Genomic DNA, 25752 nt, shown 5'->3' with positions numbered 1-25752 from the left:
CAATCGCAATTTTATTCGTTCATCACCGTATGTGTGTGTGATGTGATGTTTACATATATAAATTTCAAATGGCAAAATATCTAACCCGACAACGTAAACAAATTCTTGATTCAATACTTCGTGTTGATCATAGTGGTGAATTAGCTGCCGATCGTATTCATTATGGTCTTATGTATGCATTTCGTAATGATCAACAATTTCAACCGATTATTCATCATTTATGGGAACAAGAAAAACGGCATCTAGAATATTTTTCCAAACAATTAGTATTGAATCGATCACGTAAAAGTTTTTTAACACCTGTTTGGGAAACATTAAGTTTAGGACTTGGCCTTACAAGCGGTATGCTTGGACGACGTGCTGCAATGGCTTGTACAGTGGCCGTTGAACGTACAATAACCGATCATTATGATAGTCAAATACGACAATTACTTAAGGATGATTTACGTGTACATCGGGAATTGATTGAAAATATAAGTCAAATTCGTGATGATGAACAAGAACATCATGATACTGGTCGTGCAAATGATGCAGAAAAAATGCCCGCTTATAGTTTATTCGATGCAATCATTTCCAATGGTTGTAAAGTGGCCATACAAATTGCCAAAAGAATATGAATTCAAATTACCATGATGACATGACAGGTGGCGCCAGTTTCTCTTTTTGAAACAAAAACAAAACAAAAAAAAATTTGAATCTGAAAATTCAAATAATTGTTGAAATATTTTTTCTCTGTTTAATAAAATGAAAATGAAAATAAAATGATATATAGATTTATATATATAGAATTATTATTATATTAAAATAATAATTGAATGTGAAAAAAAACAAATGGAATATGGTCATCAATGAATGAATGATTGATTGAAATTTGTTAATCTCATGTTACAAAATATAGTGGATGAATGACCAAGACAAAAAAAAACGGAATAAATATTTGCTGGGGAAAAAACGTTTGATGATGATGATGACGATGATAATGTTTGATGGCGATCCGTGTTTTGGTTTCTCATTTTTTTTTTTGCATGTGTATGTGTATGGAATGATAATGTTTGAGAATTTTTTCACTTGATAAATGATGGACAATGAAAATCTATATGAATGATTATTATTTGGTGGTTATGATTATGATTATTAATTTATTGTATATAATAATAATTACCATTGCACGGATGGCCTATTCTTTTTAAAAAAATGAATTTTTCATATTTTGTTTTCATTTGGAATTTTTTTTTCGTTTCAAATTCTTTGTGTTTTTTCTTCTTGTTTATGTTGAACATTAAATTTTTGTTTTGATTCTACACACAGCAGAATTTATGTATGTGTGTGTGTGTGTGTGTGTGGTGTGAAAAATACAAATTGTTTTTTTTTGGCACAATAAAAAAAAGTCAGTGTTTGTAAGATTATTATATAGATAGATGGTGGTTTCATGTTGTTAATTCGATGATGATGATGATTATTTTATGTGGAATGTCATTTTGAACTGTTTTTTTTTGCAATTTCCCCAAAAATGCCTTATAATATTTAATAACTATATATATAAATGATTTATAATTTTTTTTTCATATAAAATAAAAAATTTGTACGAGCTCAGGATTTATTATGATGTGAATGGTGATATAATGATAATGATGATGATGATGACAAGTTGAATTTGAATTTCGATTATTTTTTTTTCGTTATGTTCCTCATGATGGGTACATGATGTATTGTATTGTTTGTCAATGATAATGATGATCATGGATGTTATGTGGAAGAAAAAAAAAGTGGAGATTATTATTTGAGATGAGATTTTTTAAGAAAAAAAATTCTTGAGAAAGCATAAATCATTTGTATAGTTCGATTTGTCTTTTGTTTTATATATATCACAGAATGACGAAAGTATGTAAATTGAATTACACGAAAATTGTTTTTAAAAAAATTTAGAGAAAATTTTTTTTTTCAAAAATGACCATCAAACAAACAAACAATTTACACAACATTGTGTGGGTGTGTGTTTGTTTGTTTGTTTGATGTGTGTGAATGTCATTTTTCTTGGTGCGTTGTGAAAGTATGAAATATGAGTATCATAAGCAGCAAAAGATGAGAGATTAGATTAAATGGAGAGAGAGAGAGAGAGATGAAAAAAAATGTTGAAATGAATTTTTCGTCGTTTTTTTTTTGGTTTTGGTAATAAAATCAATCGATGATGGTGATGGTGGTGATGATGATGATGTCAATGTTATGTAATGAGTAGGTGTGATATCGATGATTAAAGCTTTGGTTACAAGTCGAGAAGAAAAAAAAATTATTTGTTGTTTGCCGATAATATAAATGTGTTTGTGTGTGTTGAGTATAATTAGTAGTTAATTAATTGATTATATATATGAATTGATGTTTTGTCAAGTCGGGTTTGATTCAGATAAAAATTTCCTGTAAATTTAAAAACATTGATAAAAACTCTGATAGTATATATTAGTGGTTGTTATATGCAAAAAAAAATATATATATGTGAATATGCAATATGATTTTGATATGATTGAACAATAATTGATTGATTGATTAATAATTGATTCATTATATAATTGTGTTGACAATCGATCAATTGGCAAATTTTTTTTTTCTTAGTTTTATGGTTAATATTATTATTATGACCATGATACATAATAATAATGAGCTTTGAGATCTAATGATCGATTTTTGTCATTGGAAAAGTGTGTGTTTGTGTTTGTGTGTATAGGTGTCTGGACAGCATTCAATTGTCAATCAATCAATCAACAGGTATCATATTCGACAAGTGTTATATCATGTGTTTCGGCATCAATTTGATGTACTTCCAATAGTACAGTATCTTCATGTGAATAATGTTTAACCATATCATCATCCATTTGTACAGTGATTCTAACAAACAAACAAAAAAAGAAACGATAGATTTTTTTTAATGAAAATGAATTTTCAAAATGAAATCATCAAATTGATATACTAACCCTTTTTTACAACGTTTATAAATATTACGAATATTTTTCGCTTCTAATTTATATTTATTTTCAATCTAACAAGAATCAATTATTGATTGAAATAACAGATTATTATCGATATGTGACTTACCGCCCATGCAAGGCCGACCAATGTTGGTGGTACTAGATGAAGTGGATGAAATACCTCTTCGTTTTCTTGTTTAGCATATAGCAAAACTATTTTTAGAAGAATAACAAACAGATAATAAGTTGATTATCAAAAATTTGTTGTTGTTGTTGTGATTACCTCGATCATTAAGACTGGGATAACGTTCCAATTTAATCTTTTTAGGTGGACAGGCAATCGGCATATCACATACTAATGATTGATCGGTTCGTTCACTAGAAATGGACATTTTTCAATTTAGATATGAAAAAGATGGAAAAAGAAATGGCATAATATTACCAAGGATGTAAAGTGGTTAATGGAATATTTGTACTGATCGATGGCAGGGCACCAGAATCAGTATCATATCCAATATCGGTGCTTGTATGGCCATAAAAATTAATATCTCCAGTTGTTATCTATATTATAATAGAAAATTAATTATTGTAAAATTTAACATTTGAAAATGAACAAAAAAAAATTTCACTAAACTACTTTGTCAATATCTTCACTTGGTGTGAATAGAACCGGTGGTTTCATCAGGTCGCTCATTGAATAAAATTCTGAACGATCACATGTTGGATGATACATTTCTTCAATTTTCTTACGTCCATCTGAAACAATATCTTTGTTACAATTAATGAAAATGATTTTTTTTTTCGTAAAACAATCTAATACTCACTTCCAGTTGCATTCATTTTACGTTTAGCTGCACGTCGTTCTTCATCACGTGTTTTTCTTTCAGCTCCCTATAATTAAATGTTTAGTTTAGTTTTATGAAACGATTATCAATTTTAATGCGCATACCTTATCACAAAAAACTTTAATCTGACAATAGCCACGATGAACCGGTGTACTTCCTTCACGAATATCATCAAATGTATCTACTTGTAGATGTAAGGGAAGACCCTGTGTGTGTAGTCAAAGAAAAAAAAAGCAAATTAATATTTTTCATTTAAATTGAATTGGATTTCAAATTACTTTGACTCCTTTTTGATTACTAAAATCCGTACTTAAACATTGTACGGCAATATTCACTTTAGCTTGTCCTTCCAATGGATTCCAATAGAATGCAATGGCATTATGTGCCACTTCTTCGATTGGACCAACAATACCGGATGAATTTTTCGTATCAGCATCTAATATACGTTGTTTAACACTATGTTGACGACTATGCCAAAATTGCCATGCTTTCACCTCTTCGTCTTGGGTTTTTTCCTCACGAAACACTAACATAACAATTGACTAAATGAAATTAACAAAAATGAATGGTAAATTATTCAAGTTTCAAGAAAAATCTTACTTTAACCGTTCCATTTTTCAATGGTTTATCTGGATCATTAATATATTCCATTGTAATACCATAAAATTGTCCTTTGTTTATATAGGTAACACGATCATCTTCACGTCGTTGACTGGTCGATATTGGTGATTCAAGAAAATATTTGAAACCAATATCAGAAAATCTATAAAGTGGATGAAATTAATATAAGTTCATCAAAAATGATTATCACTAATTTACAATTTAGGTATCTGTATTTTATCGATATCTGAATTTCGGCCATATTCATGCCATGATCGACGACTTGCTGATTTGGTTACGGCTGCTGGCGTTCCTGCAGCGGTGGGTGTTGTTACATTTGCCACTGAACCAATCGATGTTGGTGATGTAACCGATGATGGTGCGGATGATGATGATGAAACGGTTGGTGTAGCTACCACAGCAACGGATGTTAAATCAGTTGCAGCAGCTGCTGTAACAACCGGTAATAATGTTGGCGTCTGCTGAGCGGCTGTTAGACCAGTATATTCGAATATCTGCTTTAATAATAATTATTTGGGCAGGAAAAAAGAAAGGAAAAAATCAAAAACAAAATTATTATATAGCAACAATAAATCAAATAATAAAAAGGATATGTGTGTGCAATCGATCATTGATGATTGATATTTGTGTAGGACGTCAACAAACGAAATGAGAACCAATCACGTACAAATAACAAACAAACACAAACGATATAGCAATTTGAATTGAAAAATATGATTATAAATAACTCTTACTTGTGGAATTGTTGTTGTCGTCGTCTCTTGTCTAGGCGTTGCTGTTGTCGTATCTCCAATTCCGCTATCTGGGGATGGCAAATCAACAGTTAAACAACTATGTATTGCTGTTGTATTAGATTTATAGCCATTCACCACACCATTTGTTGTTGATGTTGTCGCTGTTGTTGGTTGTAATGATTGTATAGCAATTGTACCGGGCTGTTGTTGTGTAACGCCAACACCATTGTTATTATTACTGACCATCGATGTTGTTGTTGTTGCCTGTGTTGTTACTGGTTGCTGCTGTTGTTGTCGCAGATATCGATCCAAAAACGATGTTTCCGTTTCACCAACCATATTAGCCGTTGTTTGATAATTATTATTTCCGGCTATTGTTACTTGCGGTATTTGTTGAGTGACTAACTGTTGTCTAACCGTATTATATTGTTGATCGCCTGTATTAGTGGCAGTACCAGCGGTCATTGCAGTTGCAGCCGGATTCGTTGTAACGATAATCTGCTGTGGTTGTTGTTGAGGTTGAATTCCATTAGCATTGGTTGGATAATATTCACGATATGTAATATAATCAGTGGTAAGATAAACGGTTCCACCATTTGTTGTACGTGCGGCAGCTGTTGCCGTTGGTGTGACTGCATATTGAGGTGCTAAAGCCGTATTGGCATTCACCTATGTCGATGATAAAGAGATGAAATGAATTGAAACTTTGGAATTTAGAATATCCAAACATACCTGTAATGCATACTGTCCATTACCGGATAGATCATATGCTGATGTTGCAAATGTTAATTGTGTTGGTGTAGCATTGTTATTATTATTATTATTATTATTTGGTGGATAAGGTTGTGCCGGTGCTAATGATATTACGGTGGCCGGTGGTGATGGCTCCAATTCACGGCTATGATCAACATTATTTGCCGATATTACATCAACCATTTGTCCTGGTGATGATAATGGTGGTAATGTATCTAATGGTTCATTTTTTATATGCACAACTTCATTTACATGTTGTAATACTGTTGTTGTTGCTGTTGATGCTGTTGTTGATTCAGGTTTTATATGCACAACACTATTATCATTTGTTTGTTGTAATATCGTTCCGGTTGTCGATGTTGGTTCCGTTTTTATATGAACTAGTTCCGTTCCATGTAATACTGATGCTGTCGTTCGTTGTTGTCCGTTTTGAAGCTGTTGCTGTGAATGTTGTTGACTTGGCGTTGTAGTTACAATAATAGTTTGTGATTGACCATTATTATTTGTTGTGGTTGGTTGCGATTCTTGTTGTTGGCCACCACTGCCGGCTATGGTAACCGTACCATTTTGATTAACCACTAAACCACTATTATCACTACTTAGACTATTTCCGGCTGCTGTAACAATTAGATGATTTTTTGCTTGTTCAAGTTTAACAATCAAAGGTGATGATTGTGGTGATTGAATATTATTATTATTATTATGTCCATTCAATGAACTTAATTCTTGTTGTTGTTGTTGTTGTCGATGATCATCATCGTTATGTTGATTATTATTCGTTGTCGTTGTTATCGTCGATGTTGATGATGGCGAAGACGATGATGATGATGATGATGTGACAGCAGAAGTAGCAGCTAATGAACCACTTGTTGTTACAATAGTTGCATTCTGTAATACACCGTCGGTCGTACTAACTGCTGATACAGGTACAGCACTACAAATATTGGAACAGGAATTGGGACGAAAAAAAAGTAAAAAAAAACGAAAATGAGAAAAAATTCAAAAGGAAAAAATACGGAACAGAAATGTTTAATGTTATGTGCATGTTAAATCCTTTTGTGAGTGTGTGTGTGTGTGTGTGTGTGTGTAAAACCAAATTCCCGAATCATCATCAATAATTTCTTGAATTAAATGTTGGCAAACCTATGATTGTAATAATGATGATAACAATATATTGATGATTATGATGATGATATATTGTTGTCGATTGCAAGTTGATAAGTTGTGGGGTCAATATAAATATAGAATATATATAAATAGTGAATATATTTAGAATATATTCTGTACATAATTTGATTATTATTACCAATAATTAATGACGCTTTGCATTGTGGAGTTGTTTGATGAAAATGAAAATGATATAATAATAATAATAATAGTAATAATGTCCAAATGTTGTAAAGTTGGTCAACAACTTATCATACAACAACAACAACATCTACTGAATACGAGAATGATGATGACAATGACAGAAACCAGTTGTTGCTGTTGTTGTTACCTTCAGTGGATATTTGATGATGATGATTATGAACAGGTTGATGATATTCATTCATTGATAATAATAATAATGATGATGATGAATGACAGGTCATGATGATGATGATAATGATCTTGATCAACAACCGCACAACAGACGATGAAACCAGAATCGAACACACACACACACACAGAGAGAGAGAAAGACAGATTGCGAGAGAAAGAAAAAGTTGATAATCAAACAGATGATCAGTGAAAATGAAAAATGAAAGTTTTCTCACATAAACAGGAAACCTGTAATTCATTCATTACATTCGAGAATTTCAGAATTCTGGTTTGTCATTTTTTTACTGTAAAATAAAGCCGTTGTTGTCGTTATAGTCATCATATACGCACACGGATTCGAATTCGAACGTTTCTTCATACACAAACATTCGATTCTATGGGTTTTTTTATCGTTGAAATTCTTGTTGGAAAGATTTTTGTTTCGTTTCGTTTCGTTTCTTATTTTGTTTTGTTTTTCTTTTCTTTCTTTTTTAGCATTGAAATTTGATCCAACACACACATAAATAAAGCAAGCATGTGAACGACAACAAAACAACGAAACGAAGAGAAAACTCACTCGAATATTGCGATTGTTGGATGTTGACGATTATGATGATGATGATGATGATGTTGATGTTGATGATTGGAAAGCAATTCAAACCATGGCCTTCAACTACACAGTACAGATATTAAAAAAGCACATACCATCATCAACATCATCGTCGAATGTCTCCAAAATTCCATCCACTATCCATCCATTCAACAATGCACAATATACACTTGTTGCTATTACCTGTGTTTGTGTGCGTGTGTGTGTGAGTGTGTGTGTGTGTGTACAAGTGTCCATGTGTACCTTATTATCTTCAATTTCGTGGTCGTCGTCATTCGTGGTGGTGGTTATAGAATGTGTATGTGTGTGTGTGTGTGTATGTTTGTGCCGTGTATATGTTTATGTGGTGGTTCTTAAAACAAAAAAAAATATTGAAACTTTCAAAAAATGAAGAACTTTGAATTTATGTTCATCACATGCAATGGTAATCAATGATGAACAGAACTTTTGTATTTGTGTGTCTGTGTGTGTATGGAGAATTTGAATGTTGAAAATGATGATAGGATGGGAAATACACACAGAAATACATCGTGTATGTATTAAGATTGCCGATCCGTGAGCGGCGATGGCCATGGTCATAATGATGAACAAAAAAAAAACATACACATATAGTAGCAACATTTATTGACCATTGCTAGCAATATATTCATCATCATCATCATCACGAATAATTAAGCCGCAAGGCGGCGTATGAAAAAAATTCGTTATTTTTTTGATTTTCCATACATTAGAATCCAAGAAGAATATCTAGGACACCTACCCACACACACACACACACATGCAAACAACCATAATTTTTTTTGGGGTTAAGCAATTTTATTATTGACCAAACCTCAAGATGAATCATCATTAACTTTAAATATCAGATTCCTTACCAATACAATGATTGTATATGATTCACACATATAGTGATTTATGTGATTATCATTATTATATTATTGATCGATCAATCGATTGATTATTGATTAATGATATAGTGATAATAAAATCATGTATTTGTGTTGTGATAAAATTCAGGTCAAATATCGATGACACAGATTGAATGTTTTTTTTCTTGAGTGTGTGTGTGTGTTGTTGAAAAGTTATTTTTTTTTATTTGTCAACGCTTACCTCCAAACCATTTCTTGTAGGGCTGCTGCATCGGTTATATTTTTACCATCGGATGTAATCAATGTAATACCGGCTGTTTTACCAACACCACCACCACCACCACCAACACCTCCAATACCATCAACAACAACGGGTATTTTATAAAAATCATATAATGATTGTACGGTGGCTGACGCAGGTACTGTAATTGCCGATACAGGTGTCGTTGTTGATGTTATTGATGTTGTTGATGATCCATTTGTTTGATGATGATGATTATTATTATTATTATTCATATGATGATGATTATTATTATGATAAAGATGATGATGATGATGATGATGATTATTATTATTATTATTATTATGTGAATGATGGCCACCAAGATGTTGTACAATATCGGCTGATGAGCCGTTTATGTTGAGCATTGTGGTTACCACCGAACCTATCAAAATAATCAAAACAAAAAAACAATGAAATAACAGAAAAAAATTTTAAAAAAAACAAACTTTAAATAATTTGTCAACAACAACAACAACATTGAAATCATATCGTGACATTCTCACAAAATTGAAATCGTCTTTTTTTTATTGTTGTTGTTGTTGTTGTTGATTTTATTTTTGTCTGTGGCATTTATCGCCAATATGCAATCGAATGTTTTTTTCATTTTTTATTTTATTTCTGTGAATGCCTTCAGGTACTTTCTTGACCGTTTCAAGTTTTACTGATGATTCACATTACCGTTTTTTTTCTTTTTTTTTTGGTTTGACAATCTAATGTAATTGTGAATCAAAAAAAATAAAAAAATTGAGCATGCGTAATACGAATGTGGCTGTTTTAGTATTTCTTCGTTCATTAATTTTTTTCAGTTTATTTTTATTTTTATTTTCAAGTTAATTCAAATTGCCATTTGTTGGTTATTATAATAATCATCATCATCATCATCATCACTTGTTGTTGTTGTTAATGATCACCATTCACCATCATGATAATGATCATTATCAGCATCAAAAAAAAAAATTTTTTTTTTCATTGAACTTACAACACAACATTTCAATTTCAATTCAATCTGTTTGACAGATGAGAAAAATGAGTTGCTGTTGTTGGCAAAACAAACGTTAAATTGTGGACAAACTTTGAATGTTGTTGTTGTTGTTGTTGTTGAGAAATTGTTGTTATTGTCGCACACAACAACAACAACCACACGATTAAATTGTGTGTGTGAATGGATCATATCATCATCATCATCATCATCATCGACACATATATAAAATTAACGGGAAATTATAATGAATGGCAAAAATAAAAATAAAAAAATGTGGGCCTGTAATGAACGAACAAACGAACAAATGATGACCGTTCGCATATAACAATCGATACATCGAATTATATATCGATGTTATGTGAAAGAGATTAGAAAACAAAAAACAAAAACAAAAATAATCGATTTCAATCGTTGATCATTATTATTATTATTATTAAAGAAAGAAAATTATCATTTTTTTCCTGTTCTTCCGTTTGAATTTATTTCCATCTTTGTGTGTGTAAACACTGTTTGTATGTGGAACATATCATCAACAACAACAACAAGAACAACGGTTCCGAATTATTATCATCATCATTATATTTTAGGCATGTGGAAAACAATCTCATTATTTTAATTTGTTGTATTTTTTTTTCTTGGGCGTGATCATCATCATCAACTTTTAATCATATTGCGAATCAACCAATTCATTGTAAACCAAACCAAACCAAACGATCGGATCGACCGATCATGTAATCAATATGTTAATCACATATTTAGAGAACAAGAAACAAAAAAAAAAAAAAAATACACACCATTTCTCAATGAATGAATGAAATACAATTTCCATTCATTCACGAAACAAAAAAAAAATTTCAACTTTTTGCATTTAGGATTATATTATGATTATATGCATAGTTCAGGTGTGTGTGTGTGTGTGTGTGTGTGTGTGTGTATGAAATACCTGGTGCACTTGCCTGCTTTCATTCTATTGCTTGTGTTATTTTATTTTAGCATCCAATGAAAAAAAAATGAAAAAAAAATTTCAAATGAAATAAAAAAAAAATCGAATTGGATTGTGTGGCATGGCCAATACCTGTATTCAACATCATCCAACAACAGCAATGAAATGTGATGTTTACCTGTGTGTTTGATTCGATTCGAAAGACGCATGCTCATATAATAACATTAAAACAAAAAAATTAAAAACAAGGCACGGCATCTTTTGGCTCCCAATTTTTTTTTCTTTCTTTCATATTTGTGTATATATTTTCAGCCTGTCAACTGATTGCTGCTGGCTTTCTGGTTGATAATGATGATGATGATGATGATTACGATTGGTTGTAAACATGAAACATGCACATGCTCAATATCTTTACTGGCTGCCGATATCGATGTTTTTGTTGTTTGTTTGTTGTTGTTGTTGTTGTTGTCGTTGTGACCAGAAAAAAAAACAGAAATATTCAAACCAAAAAAAAAAAAAAATATCAACGTTGTGCATGTTTATTTTATGTACAATGGGCACTCCGCCCAAATTTATTTATTATAGGTCCTATATATATATATTAAATATGATTAAACATCATCATTGAATGTTTTATTTTCAAAGCGAAAAAAAATAAAACAAATTTTTTTCTTTTTGATTAGATTAGATTAGATTAAGATTAGATTGAAAAGCGAAATTGTTGACCTGATTCCAGGAGGAAACCAGGGAACCAAATGGCCAATCGATCGATTGATTATCACGATTTATTTCGATTTCGATTCATTAAAAAAACAAACAAACAAATACATCATCATCATACGAAGATTTTGGAAAAATAAACAAAAAAAAAAAAAATAATTTTTGCTGGACAATCTCATTGAATCACTAAATCTAAACGAATATAATAAATTCTCCAAAACAATGACATCATCATCGCACTCATTATCATATTTGATCCATTGTTTTATTTGGGCGTGATGCATGTAACTTCATCATCATCAATCAATTGGTCATCTATACATAAATAAAATGACCTTTTTTTCCCTTTCAACACTACTCCTCCTATTGCTCATTGACATTATCATCATCAATCGAATGGCAGTTAGTTTTCACTTATATTTAACATCATCATCATCATATACTGATTACATCATATGTGAATTTTTTTTTTTTAGTTTGCTATTTTTATACATTGATGATAATTTATCTATTTTTGAATCGACATTAATTACCAACAATGGTATGGCCATGGAAATAATAATCATATATTTTTTTTCTCATTTTGACCAGAAAAAAATTTTTTAATCAAATCAAATCAAATCGAATCGAAACAATCAATCAATCAATAAAAAAAATTTGATCATCATCATCATAAAAAATCAACCATGAAATAAAATTTTATTTCGTGAATCACCATTTTCCAGTTGTTTGAATCATCGATATGAATCGCGGGTGCTGCTGCATTTTTTTTTTTTTTTTTTTTTTTGGTCATTCGCTTCACTGAGAGAAAAAAAATAACCACAACCAAAACTAAAGGCGAGAGTAAATGAATGATGATGAACAGGGTGGTCACAATTACCCTCCTCGATCTCGGATTGTTGGTTACCATCCATCCATGATGATGATGGAAATTTTTTTTATCCATTTTCTTACATAACCATGATGGTGGTGATGGTCGCCCGTTGAAGGATGACGACCTCATGATAATAAACACCATCATCTTCCTGCCTTACCTCTCTCTCCTTTTTTTCTCTATATACCAACTATATTCATCTAAAAAAAGTTCATTCCGTTCTATCTATCTATTTTTTTTTATCTTTGTTCACAACAGGTGGGGGTGAGATGAACACTTGTTGCTTGTTGAAAAATACTAATAAATGATGATGATGATGATGGAGAATGTTTATTAGAGATGTTGAAGAAGAGGGGGCTACACCACCACTACCACACCTTGCCCTGGGCTTCATTCGTTTTATTTTTCTTAAGAAAAATAAATTGATTTTGTCGTAGTCGTTCCGTCGACCGTCCGATCATCATCATCATCACCATCATCGTTGTCTTGAGTATCTTTTTTCCCCTCTACCATTATTATGTGAATAGTGATGATGATGATGGTTCGTTGTCTGTGTCCATCCATGAAAGGTGAATAATGTTTGCTATTCACACAAGTCAAGATAGGTATTCGGTATGAAGCCATTGTCGATGTACCCCCTAGACACGCACACACACAAACACTGACGTTGTGTTGTATTTAAAGATTTTTCATTCGTCGTCTTGTTAAAGCTTTTTTTTAGAAAAATTTGTTGATGAATAAGTTTTGTTGTTGTTGTTGTTGTTGTTGTTCATTTTATATAATGGCTCTCATTTTTTTTTTTTTTTTTTGATCATTTGATCACGATGAGCGTTTCAAGTTTTGGATAAATAAACTGAATTTGAAATTCATGTTCATGTGTTCATATATACCCTCTCTAAAATTCATACAACCCCCCCACACACACACTCAGATAAGGGGAAAAAAGATCCTCATCAAGCTTGCTCATTATCATCATCTGTTTGTTCCTATTCTATCTCTGTAAGGTTAAAGTTGATATATAATGTGAATGAGAATATTTTTTCTGTACTTTTCATTTTCATTTCCAACCATCCATTCATTCATACAATCGAAACACCGCCTTGTAACTTTTTAATATAAAAATTCCAAATACAACGAGAAAAAAAACGATGAAAAGAAAATTATTTACTGCTGCCATACGATTATTATTATTATCATCATCATCATTCATTTTTGTTTCATTCAATTCAATATTTCATTGAATAATGGATGAATTGAATTGAAATGGAAAAAAATGAAAATATCCATGAGATGATTATCCATGAGATTTTTTTTTGTTCACTTTGAAAAACTGAATTCATTGTAATGGATGATTAACAGATGAATATAGAGGGTGTCGGTGAGGGTGGTGGTGATGATGATGGTGATATGATGATAATGAGAGGATGTCGAACCCAACCCGTGAATAACGTACGTTTTTTTTTCATCAAAAAGTTTGCCAGGAAAAAACGAAAATTCAAACGAACCGAACCAAAACATATCATTGAAACAATGGTCGCTAGTTTTTTTTCTAGGTAAATCAACGATGCGAAAAAACATTTCACTTCAGGTGTGTCATCATCCGTGTTTGTGTGTGTGTGTGTGTTTATGGCGATGTGACAATAATGTAACGCTTTCGATTTTCAAAAAAAAAAAAAATTCAATTTCAAATTGACCAGGACCTGTTTAGTTATTTTATTGTTTAACTGGTCAATCCAGTGATCAGTTGTTTATTTGTTTGGTCTATTGAAACGGTTTTTAAATGGCCCATATTATTGCACATACATACATACACACACACGTTTATATACAATGGACAGGTCAAACTAGAATAGGGTACCTAAACACAATAACGACAACAACAACAACAACATGGACAACAGGTTTTTCTGAACATGAAAATATCTTTAGGGCAAAAATTTTGTTTCAAAATAGTCAAGTAAAATTTTTTGTTGTTGTTGTTGTTCAATTTCATTGCTTAATATGAAATAATGATGACCTGACCTGACAATTTTATTCGATAGTAGTAGATTATAGTTTGTAGTGGAGGGTAAGAATGGAAAAAAGCGATGCAAAATACTGGTTATTATCATTGACATACAGGTTACCATGGTCTATGATGAATGAAAATTTTTTTACAGTAGAAAATTATCCAAAAAAAAAGAAAAAAAAAATTTGACAGACGAAATAAAAAATCGAAAAACACAGACAAGTAAAGAAACCAAAAAAAAAAAAAAAAAAAAAAAAAACAGGTCCATTATATTTGGTCCTGTTTTCTTTCATTCATGTTGTTTTGTTTTGTTTGTGATTTACAACAATCATATCAATGTGGGATGAATTCAAGTTCTCTTTCAATATATATAACTTTCAATTGGATGACCACCATCATATAACGGACAGCATCGCCTATGTCATCTGGTCATCATCATCATCATCATATGTTTTGTAAAATCAACATTATTAATATTTTTTTTTATAATGTTCTGTGGTTCCTGAAACAAATAATGTCCTGGTTTTTTTTGGTGTTAAATATAGCCAACCAACCAACCAACCAATCATCATAGAGTTGCAAGCAGCAAAAGAATATTAATCTCCATCAAACACAGACACACACACACATACACATACACATGGAGAGAGAGAGTGCGATTAATAATGTACCATGGATAAGAGTGAAGTGAACCAATAAAATTATAGATGAAAGAACCTATATATATAGTCTATATATAAATTCCATTCAATAGAAATAAAATGAAATATCAAAAGGATTAACACACACACACTCACACACACACAAAAATTGACTATCATCAACATGTTTTAACACTTATGCCGCCAGAATTGATGAATCTCGCAATCGCCTACACACACATACACACAACTGATTATTAACCAATGACCTGATGATGATGATCATGATGATGATGATGACGATGGATAAGGCAACATAAAGTAACGTTATTTTTGTTTCAATACAATTTATATAACCATTTTAATGTCACCAGATTCAATCACCATCCATTTTCTTTTTTTTGTGATTATATAATCAGCTTAAAAATCATCATCATCATCATCATCATTACATTACCATCACAACATATGTAACAGGTGAAATAAATAACGACAATATTTTATAACTAGAAAAAAAAGACACACACACACACACACACAAAAAAAAATCTTTCCAAAAAAAACTATCGCCAAATAAAAGCCAATCATCATCATTTTGGTCATCGTTTTTTTTTCTTCTTCTTCTTCTTCTTCTTGACAAGATAAGATATGACCAGCATCAATGGAAAAAAAACAGTCAAAAGAAAGATCAAATACACACACACACACACACACCTGAACACTTACACATAGCCAAATCTTCATCGCCATCTCTTTATATTTATTTATTTATATGGTCCAACTAATTGCTATGTTTGAAATATTAAAACGAAACGAAATAACCGAATTCGAATGAAAGAACGATGATGATGATGATGATGGTATTAAAGCACCGATCAAATCGTTTTATTTTTTTTCTCCTTTTTTTTTGATTTTTATTTGAAAGTTTTTCTAAAATTAATAATAGCCACAAAATAGGAAAAAAAATCATTAATAAAATGATGGTGATCGTGTGTGCGTGTGTGTGTGTGTGTGTGTGATTCAATGGGAAAATAATTTTTTTTTTTTGGAAATTTTTTCGATGGAAAAAAATAGTTTTCATCCAATCACCATGATCATTGATCATTGATCATTCACTGATTTGATTTGATTCAATATTCAATCGATTAATAATAACCAAAATGAAAAATTTGACCAAACAAAAAAAAACTTACCGGTACTTGTTGCTATTGATTTGGCTGCATCGGGCATTATTGAGTTATGTGTGTGTGTGTGAGTCTGTTGATTTTATTTAAAATTTTTCTATTTTGGTTATTTTTGTTTTTTTTTAATATTGCTCAACAATGAAACAATGTTTTCACTTTGGTGAATAAATGAGATCGTGTGATGATGATGGTGATGATGATGATTTTAGAAATGAAAAAAAAACCCGAAAACAAAACAGAAAAAACGGAAAAAAACAAAGAAAAAAAATGATATAAAACAAGGCACTCGGACACGAACGAATAAACAAACAAACAAACACCATACACACATTGGACAATAAGAACCTAGGGTCTATGCATTGTTTTTTTTTGTTGTTGGTCACTTGTTGATCATTCAGTTATATTACAAACATCAACAACACCCACATATCTTTATTTCGCAGCAAACACACCCCCTATTGATGATTAGGTTTTTATTTGAAATTTATTTGGTTTAATGGCCATTGGGCCATATGATGATGATGTGTTTTATGTGTATGTGTATGATGGTGTGTGTGTGTGTGTGTTTATTTGCAGATCTAAGTAAAACTAAAAATTCACTTGTGATTCAATTCACTTCAATACACAACGACGACAAGCAACTGAAAAAAAACACTTGTTGTTGAGGAGGATGATGATGCTGATGATGATGATGATGATGATGATGGGAATGAGGAATTCGGGAGGAGGCGTTTGTTTTCAATTCCATATATTTTACAAGGTTGTGCATTTTAACCAGAAACAACAAACAGAAAAAAAACGAAAAAAATTCAAGGCTGTGCCTTAATGAACACACAGTACACAGAGGATCTGATGATGATGTGATTCACAGTTGACGCCAATATCATCATCATCAAGGGGGAAAGGGATCAAATAGAAAAAATGATGATGATGATGATGATGATAATTCTTATAAATAAGGGTCACTAACCTGTATGGTTGTCGATTATTTATGTTGTCGTAGTCGTAGTCGTGGTCGGTAGGGTAAAAAAGCAAGCTAGATAATGATGATGATGATGATGAAGGGGGGAGAATCAAACACTTGTTGATGACCTGTGTTTTTCGCTATGTGTGTGTGTGCGTATGTGTGTGTGTATATGGCGTGACGTAACGATTATATAATCATCATTATTAACATATTGTGTGTATGTATAAGGTTAGATTTGAATATAGAGAATACAAAAACAACAATTTTTATTCCAAAAACGAAAAAAAAACGAATCGAATATAAAGATATTCTCTGAAAAGCTGAACTAAGCTTGTTTTTTTTTCTTTCTTTCTATCTATCTATCTATCTATCTATCTTCAGGTGTATGATGATGATGATGAACGCTACAATTTAACGTAATAAACACTCTATACACCATCTAAAGTGAATTTTTTTTATTTTTATTTTTTGGCAATGATAGCAGAACGGACAAACAAATCGAGGGAGGGAGGGTGATGAAAGAGAGAATTTTGTTTTGTTGCAATAGTTAGTTCTTCTTTATTTCTTTATGCACCGGTTACCTATGACTTTTTTTTTATATATCATCGTTATTGATATAAAAGCTAAGGCTCTATTCTTAGCTTTCATATTGATGTTATAAAGAACAACAGATAATGATGAAGAGGATGAGGAGGGTGAGTGAAGATGGTGAAAAAAAAATGATGATATTAAGAGACAAAACTAAAACAAAATGGGCGGTAACAATCAACAAATGGTCAACAAAAAAAAAAAAAAAAAAACAACAACAACAACACTATACTACCTACTGACTGCTACTACTAACTAAATGGAAAAAAAAATGATAAACATCATCAAATGCAATCAATCGACTACTATCATCATATAATAATAATAATAATGAAAAATCAAAACTAAATTCAACAATCTCTCTGAATCTCACCTGTGTGTGTGTGTATTATAGATAAATGAATAAAATTCATTTTGACAAGTGCAACACATGCGCACATCATCATTATCATATATGAAAAAGAAAGGTTCTGTGTGTTTTTTTTTATCATTTTATTTCATAGTTTTACGGTGGAAGAGAAAAGCGATCATGAATGAATGAATGAATGATGATGATGGCCATAAGAGGAGGCAGGAGTAAGTCCACAAACACACATACACACACATTGATAGTGAATTTTAGTAACGATAACAAAAAAAGAGAGATGTGCCACGTATATTGAAGAAATGAAACGACGAGAATCTCAAATAAACAACAGATATATAATATATGTGAACACCCAAATTCAACCTTCGTTTTTTTTTTTGACAAGAGTAAATGAGTGAGGAGGATGAGGAACACTTGTTGAAGAGAATAATGTTTAAGCAACAAGTGGTGGCAATGCTCTTTTTTTTCATATGTCAAATGACGATGATGATAATATCTTTGTTTTCAGTTTATGATGAAGAATCACATCGTTGATAGTTTCGTTTTATGGATTCAGTAAAGAGAGAAAAAAATGTATAGTAAAATACCCCACGGTTATGTCTGTTTGGCCACATAAGACAAAAATCAACAGACAAACAGACAGCTCTCTATTTTTCTTAGGGGCATAAACCTTGACCTTTATGGACATGGAACAACATCAAGGACCCAATTTTTTTTTCTGTCTTTTATGTCGGTGTGTGTATAACACAAGGCTTCTAAGGTGGTGGTCCAAAAAAAAAAAAAAAAAATGGGGTCGTTTGTCTTGGAGATTTTTTCCGTTGTTATTTTTTTTTGTCTGACATTGAGTACATATGATGATCAGATTATTTATTTTATTTTCAAAGATGACAATCAAGTGTCATTATCATCATCGTTGATATCATGCTGTGTTCGTGTGTGTGTGTCGATGTGTGTAAAAATGGCAATTTTGTTTATTGACAATTGTCAATGACACACACAACAGGTGTATGGGATCAATGTTAACATAGCGGAGGCGACAAGAATCGTAGAATCGTAAATTGATATATGAATTCAAAAAGGACGTATCGGTGAGGGGGAAAAAAATTCAGCAAATTTTTTTTCAATTATAAATTTTATATTTTATTTTACAAAATTCCAAAACAAGAAATTGTACAAATAAAAATGATGATGAATGAATGATTCTGGAAAAAATGAATTTAATGAAATTTCATTAAAAACGTAATAAAGCATCGATTCTTCGTACATGGCGATGTTGAATATGTGCTTCAAGATCACGTTGACTTAGATAGGTACGACGACATGTATCCGTACTACAAATAAACACTGTACCGATATTACATTTTTCAATCTTCAATATATTATTCGAACAACGTAAACATTTTTGTGGTGATTTATTGGCACAATCATAACAGAATACATGTTTACATGGAATCTAGAAAAAAATTCTCGATTACATTCGAAAAAAAAACAAAAAGAATCAATTACTTACCATACGGCCATAGAAAAGAATTGGCAATTGACAATTATCACACATGTGTATACGAGGATTGATTATTTTTTCACCAACAATATGGGCAGGATTTCTTAATTGCATCTGATTTGTTTGTCCAAATGGCAATGATGGACTGATCAGTGTGCCAAGATTGCCAAAATATTCATCATCATTTGCCATTACTTCGTCATCATTATTCGTATTTGATGATAATCGTGATTCATTTTCCATTTTTTTTTTTTTTTTGGTGGTTTAAAAAAAATTCAATTTAAAAATTATTAAACGAGTGAAAACGTGTGAGTTTTTCTATTTTTGTTTATACATTTCAAAGAAAAAAAAACATTGAAAATAAACAACATCTATTTATACTGTACATAGTAATCAGTGGGTGGAAATAGCAGCCGTGAAAGAATTCGAATTTTTTTTTCGTTTTATTTAAATATTCGTCATTTTTATTCATTTATGATTATTATTAATAATTAAAAAAAACAGAAATTTTTCGTTGCAATTAATTAATTTAATTGAGCCTAAAATACAATCAAAATTCTTCGTTTTGTTTGTGTTTGTGTTTATGTTTTTGCTTGCTTCGTTCGCTGTTCCGAAATACATAAAATAACAAAAAAATTTGTTGGTCCATTTTCAATGATTCATCCAAAAAAAAAATTCCCTCCACGTGTAGGTGTGTGTGTGTTTTTCAACAGAATAATAGAACCCAATAATAAATGAGGTGTGTGTGGGGGGGAAATTACAAATTGATTATTGATGTTCGCTTAATCGTAGAATTTCAGAAAAAAATTCCTCTCTCTCTCTCTGAACATCTTTCATGAATCATCATCATCAACTTTTAAACATCGAAACATAAATTTGTCCATTTTGTTATAGTGTTGTTTTGTTGTTTGAAAAGGAAAAAAAATCAGAAATCAGAAAAATAAATATCGAATCGAATATTATTGGTGATAATGTAATAGATTTTTTTTTTGTGATGATATGAATTAAATTGGTGGTAGTAGTAGTAGTGTAGTAGTGTGTATGTACAATAAGCAACTGTGTGTGTGTGTGTAAAATTTCATTTCCGTTTCAAGTTTTGTTTTTTCTTTACAAAAATTAATAACAACAATAACGATAACAGTAAAGAATAAAGAATAAAATTTAATGATGATGATGATGATGATTTTTTTCAGTGTAGGAAGTGAATTAGAATATGCCATTTTTATTTATATAATATATATGGATGTCATACACACACACACACACACTCAAAGAAGAAAAAAAAAATTATCAATTTTGTTGTTGCTGTTGTTGTTGTAAAACATTTATAATAATCAGAGATAAAGATAAAGCGAAGAATAAGAAGAAGTAAGTTAATCACAGATTATATATTCTGATGTGTGTGTGTGTGTATGTGTGTGTTTATTTGGTGGGTGGATGGGTGTGTTTGTTTGTATCTACCAGTAATATATATGTCTGAATGAATATTATAGAGAAAAAAAAGAAGCGGTGTGTACAAATGTGTTTGTGATTCGATTGAATAATCAGAATATTCATTGGTTGTCATTGAAGAATTTTTTATTTTTTTTTTGTTTTTTTTTGTTGATCATTTTGACTATATATAGTATGTGTATTGCGCCCTATATATTGGATTTATTGGCTAATTTTTTTTATAAAATCTAAATTTTAAAGACGATCGATCTACGAAATAATAATCTGATGATGAAAGCTAAGTTTTGAATATAAATCAGAATCGATTACAAATATTGATTGATTTGTGTAATGTAACAGAGCATCAATTTGCAAGGAAAATATTGTATCTTAATTTATTCTTATATCGTTTTTTTGTAGGTGGTGTGTGTGATATAATTATTTGTTGTTGTTGTTGTCGGTAGTATTGTTCGTATATAATTGAGTCAAAAGGAAATGATAGAGAGAATGAAAAAGGGTTAATATATAATGTTAATTCTTTTTTTTTGTAGAAAATATAACAAGCAATAACGTGTGGTTTTTTTCTTATATAATACAGGTGTGTGTGTGTGTGTGTGTGTGAGTGTAAGTGGAGGGAAGAGAAAAAAGCGGAATCCAAAAAAAGGAGAGAAGAAATCAATAGTTGTTTTTTCATTTCATCATGTGATTCAATTGAATTTTTTTTGTTCAAATTCTTGATCAATTGTTGATGTTCATATTGATGATGATGATGATGATGATTTCGTTTGTTTTTTTTTTTTTTTTTTGGTCAAATGTTGTTATTACGTAGCACTTGTTTTACGACTTGATGTAGGCAGTTGTGCGAGTTGTCGATAGGCTTGTGAATTTATAAAACGTGGATAAGAATCTCGATGCATGAGCGTATAGATTTGTAACTGAGCTTCATCGAATGTATTCGGTGTTGGTTCAATCATATTTTTATTGATTATTTCACGTACACGTGAATCAAGGCTCACCTAAAAATGACAAAAAAACAATTTATGCATTTATTTTTTTGATTGAAAACTTTGAAAACACATACCTCACGTGGTGATAGAATGGATATAAAATCCTCGTAAATAAGACGGGCCTTTTCCTCGATCATTTCCGGATCGGATTCACGTTTAAGATCTTCGCATGCCAACCAGAACATTATGTTCTCTTCACTGTATTCACATTTAAGAAAATCACGAAATACTTTACGGCCATCTATTGGTCATCATAAACAATGAACGAGAATGAAAGTGAAAGAAAGTAATATATAAACAAATGAGAATAAAAAAAAATATTAATATTTAATCAAAAAATTTAACACATTTTTCTTGGAAAATAAGTGAAAAATATTTGAATAAAAATTGTTTGAACAAATATTTACATTTGCATTTCATTAATTTATCAAATGAATCTGCCCAACTTCTGATTTCTTCAATCGTAGGCCTTTTTGTTGTTGTTGTTGTTGTTGTCGTTCGATTTTGTCATGAGAAAGAAAAAAAAAAGAAAACGCTGATTAATAAAAACAACAAAACAAAACAAAACAAAAAATTTGAAAATTAAATCACTTACAGAGGCTCATTGTCATCATTGAAATAATTTTCGATGGAAGATAATTGAACCTTGTTTTCCGTATTCTTTTCTGAATGATTTTTAATCGATATGCTACACATACACACACAGACAGACAGACAGACATATCGTAAACATTCGAATCGAACAACGTTACCGGTAAAATTCCCAGGAAAAAAAAATGAAAATTTTCTTAGAAATTTTTAAATCCTAAAGAATTTTTTTTTTAAATATTCTTACCATGAACAACAACAGCAACAACAATTCCACCAATTATTCTTACAATTATGATTGGTATTATTATTATTATTATTATTGTTGTTATTATTATTATTATTCGTATTGTGATTATTATTATTGTTATTGTTATTATTATTATTATTAGATTGGATATTACTTTGTTGTGAATGGCTCTGGGCAGTACCGTTACTATCATCACGTTGGCCATCACTTAATATTGATGATGGTTCATTTTGAACTTCGACCTTATCACCGGTCATTTTATAATTATTATTATTATTATCATAAATTGATAATAATAATAATAATAATAATAGTAATGATGATGCTAATGATAATGATAATGATGGTGACTTCCGTCGATTGTTAATGAATGAATATGATGAATATGCAAATTTGAATGAAATAAAAATGATGATGTTTGATTTCCGTCCGATTAATATCAATATTGTTTTCCTTTTCCTTTTCTCGATCCGTTTGTCCAGTATTGTCGATATTTGTTGATGATAAAATAATGGATACGGACGGTGATTTTGATGATGATGATGATTGATATCGCTTATTAAAATAATAATGATTCGATTTGAATTTTGTGAAATGGTCGATAAATGTTGTTGTTGATGATGGTGGTGACGGTGATGATGATGATGATGATGATGATGATGATGACGATGACGATGATGAGCAATAATAGAAGTGATAGTGATGGCCAATTTCATCAGAAATCAAATTAAAATTTTAATAATTTTTTCTCTTTTTTTTGAATTTTCAATGAATTAGAATGACCTTGGCCAATGGTCAAATGATGATAGAAATATTAAAATGAGAAAAAAAATGTAATTTTTTTTCTAGATTCAAGTGTTCAAGATTTAGTTCATTTAATAGTCACCATCATTTTTTTAATGGTAATTCTGTGATTAAATTCTTTTCAAGAAACAAATTCTTTTTTTTTTTTTTGATCGATTAATTACAAGATGGTGGTGGTGGTAGAATTTTTTTTTTTCTTATCGGGTTGATTGGAATTTATCACATACACATATATATACACACACACAAAATTCGTGAAATGATTTTTTCTTTTCAATCAAAATTGATCGAACAATAAATATCGATTATTGTTGATTGATCAATAATTGGTATTCTGGATACGAAAACATATTTGGCTATAATAATAATGGACACATTTCATTAGAAACATTAAATTAATTACAACGAATAATAATAAAGGTGATGGCATTAATGATTGTAGCCATTTATCATCACAATTATCATTGTTGTTATTATCGTTCATCATCATCATCATCATAATTGTACAATTTTTTTTCGTTTTCATTGAAATAGTCACATTTGTTGTTGTTGTTGTTGTTGTTGTTGTTGTCGTTGTTGTTGATGTTTCCATTATTTTTTATTGTGTAGCTGTTGTATATCAATCACATTGGTCATGTTTTAATGATGATGAATGATTGATTGATTGATTTTGATGATATTGATTTATATTGAATCAAACAAATCAATTATGATCAAATGATTCGTATGCGACTGATTGTGTCACACACACACGCACACACACACACGCACACACATGCATGCATACAAATACATTGACAATTAACATTCATTAACAAGCGTTACATCAATCAATTCCGTATCACTTTTCATTAACATCATCAACAACAACAACAACAACAACAAAAAGTTGTCAAAAATCAATCAAATCATGATGATGATGAAATTATCAGATGACAAAGCAAAACATTGAATTTTTAAGATTCACAGACAATTTGAATTTGAATTCTTCATTTTTGTTTTTGTGTTTGTTCTCCTATTTCGTTCATAAAAACACACACATCACATTAAACATAGAAATCAGATGCAGAATATTCTCTCATTCTGTCTGTGTGTTTGTGTGTGGCCGTTTACGACGATAACAATGATGATGATGATGATGATGATGAAACAGAAAACAAAATAAAAAAAAATGATTTGAAAATATTCAATCAGTAATACACACACACACGCAGAGAGAGAGAGAGAGGGAGAAAGAATTTTCTTTTTTTTTATTTTGGATCAAATCTTTGAAACAAGCTCGAAAAAAAACCAAGAAGCATATATACCCCTAAATAACAATAACCAGAAGCCAGAATTTTTTTTCCTCTATCTATTCATGTTGCCTACCCCCAATTTTTCTTGTCGTTGTCAGAAAAAAAACCTAAGCCAAAACCAAAGGTTTTTTTTCTGTCTCACACGCAAACACACACACACACACAGAGACAAACAGTTTTTCTGTCGTCGTCGTTGTCTTCAAACTTTTCTTCTTTCGAACCTGAGCCCTAAACACACGCACAAACATATGAATAAAACGGGAGAACCAGAATTTTGTTGAACTAGATAGAATTCTGGTTATATATTGTCAGTGGAAAAAAAGGCGCCCAAAGATCAAATGAATTATATATGTGTTGTAGTAGTGGTAAAAGAGAAGAATGGAAAAATTTTTTATAAATATCACAA

General features: G+C 30.7%; 4 protein-coding genes across 26 annotated transcripts; 1 reads left to right on the top strand and 3 right to left on the bottom strand.

The window, feature by feature from the left end:
- The first annotated feature begins 13 nt into the window (after nucleotides 1–13).
- Coq7 (ubiquinone biosynthesis protein COQ7, mitochondrial) lies at nucleotides 14–777 on the top strand. The gene has a single exon (XM_047053406.2). It carries the CDS (start codon nucleotides 69–71, stop codon nucleotides 615–617), a length of 549 nt encoding a protein of 182 aa, XP_046909362.1. The 5' UTR covers nucleotides 14–68; the 3' UTR covers nucleotides 618–777.
- On the bottom strand, nucleotides 713–17905 carry grh (grainy head). 23 transcript variants are annotated; one of them, XM_075730294.1, is made up of 17 exons: nucleotides 17519–17890; nucleotides 16558–17397; nucleotides 9155–9578; nucleotides 5893–6847; nucleotides 5301–5829; nucleotides 5161–5228; nucleotides 4625–4923; nucleotides 4406–4568; nucleotides 4084–4347; nucleotides 3910–4011; nucleotides 3785–3851; nucleotides 3595–3728; nucleotides 3403–3521; nucleotides 3244–3338; nucleotides 3088–3173; nucleotides 2967–3031; nucleotides 713–2880 (listed from the first exon to the last, which is right to left on the bottom strand). In XM_075730294.1, the coding sequence occupies exons 2-17, from the start codon at nucleotides 16592–16594 to the stop codon at nucleotides 2754–2756; spliced, it is 3534 nt and encodes a 1177-aa protein (XP_075586409.1). In that variant the 5' UTR covers nucleotides 16595–17397; nucleotides 17519–17890; the 3' UTR covers nucleotides 713–2753. The 23 variants fall into 23 exon arrangements, with proteins under 23 accessions (XP_075586409.1, XP_075586411.1, XP_075586397.1 ...); XM_075730296.1 differs by having other exon boundaries at nucleotides 4625–4920; XM_075730282.1 differs by having other exon boundaries at nucleotides 5161–5829; nucleotides 16558–16703; nucleotides 16878–17397.
- Nucleotides 17906–19568: 1663 nt separating this feature from the next.
- On the bottom strand, nucleotides 19569–20292 carry Hakai (E3 ubiquitin-protein ligase Hakai). The gene is made up of 2 exons (XM_047052164.2): nucleotides 19981–20292; nucleotides 19569–19923 (listed from the first exon to the last, which is right to left on the bottom strand). Exons 1-2 carry the CDS (start codon nucleotides 20212–20214, stop codon nucleotides 19702–19704), a joined length of 456 nt encoding a protein of 151 aa, XP_046908120.2. The 5' UTR covers nucleotides 20215–20292; the 3' UTR covers nucleotides 19569–19701.
- A 620-nt stretch (nucleotides 20293–20912) lies between these two features.
- Nucleotides 20913–25519, bottom strand: Dhit (regulator of G protein signaling double hit). Its single transcript, XM_075729870.1, has 5 exons — nucleotides 23245–25519; nucleotides 23005–23097; nucleotides 22817–22878; nucleotides 22484–22650; nucleotides 20913–22418 (listed from the first exon to the last, which is right to left on the bottom strand). Exons 1-5 carry the CDS (start codon nucleotides 23961–23963, stop codon nucleotides 22224–22226), a joined length of 1236 nt encoding a protein of 411 aa, XP_075585985.1. The 5' UTR covers nucleotides 23964–25519; the 3' UTR covers nucleotides 20913–22223.
- Nucleotides 25520–25752: the final 233 nt, after the last annotated feature.

Source organism: Dermatophagoides farinae, chromosome 4 (assembly GCF_024713945.1).
Source record: "Dermatophagoides farinae isolate YC_2012a chromosome 4, ASM2471394v1, whole genome shotgun sequence".
NCBI classification, from domain to species: domain Eukaryota; kingdom Metazoa; phylum Arthropoda; class Arachnida; order Sarcoptiformes; family Pyroglyphidae; genus Dermatophagoides; species Dermatophagoides farinae.
This window is presented reverse-complemented; position numbering and strand designations above follow the sequence as displayed.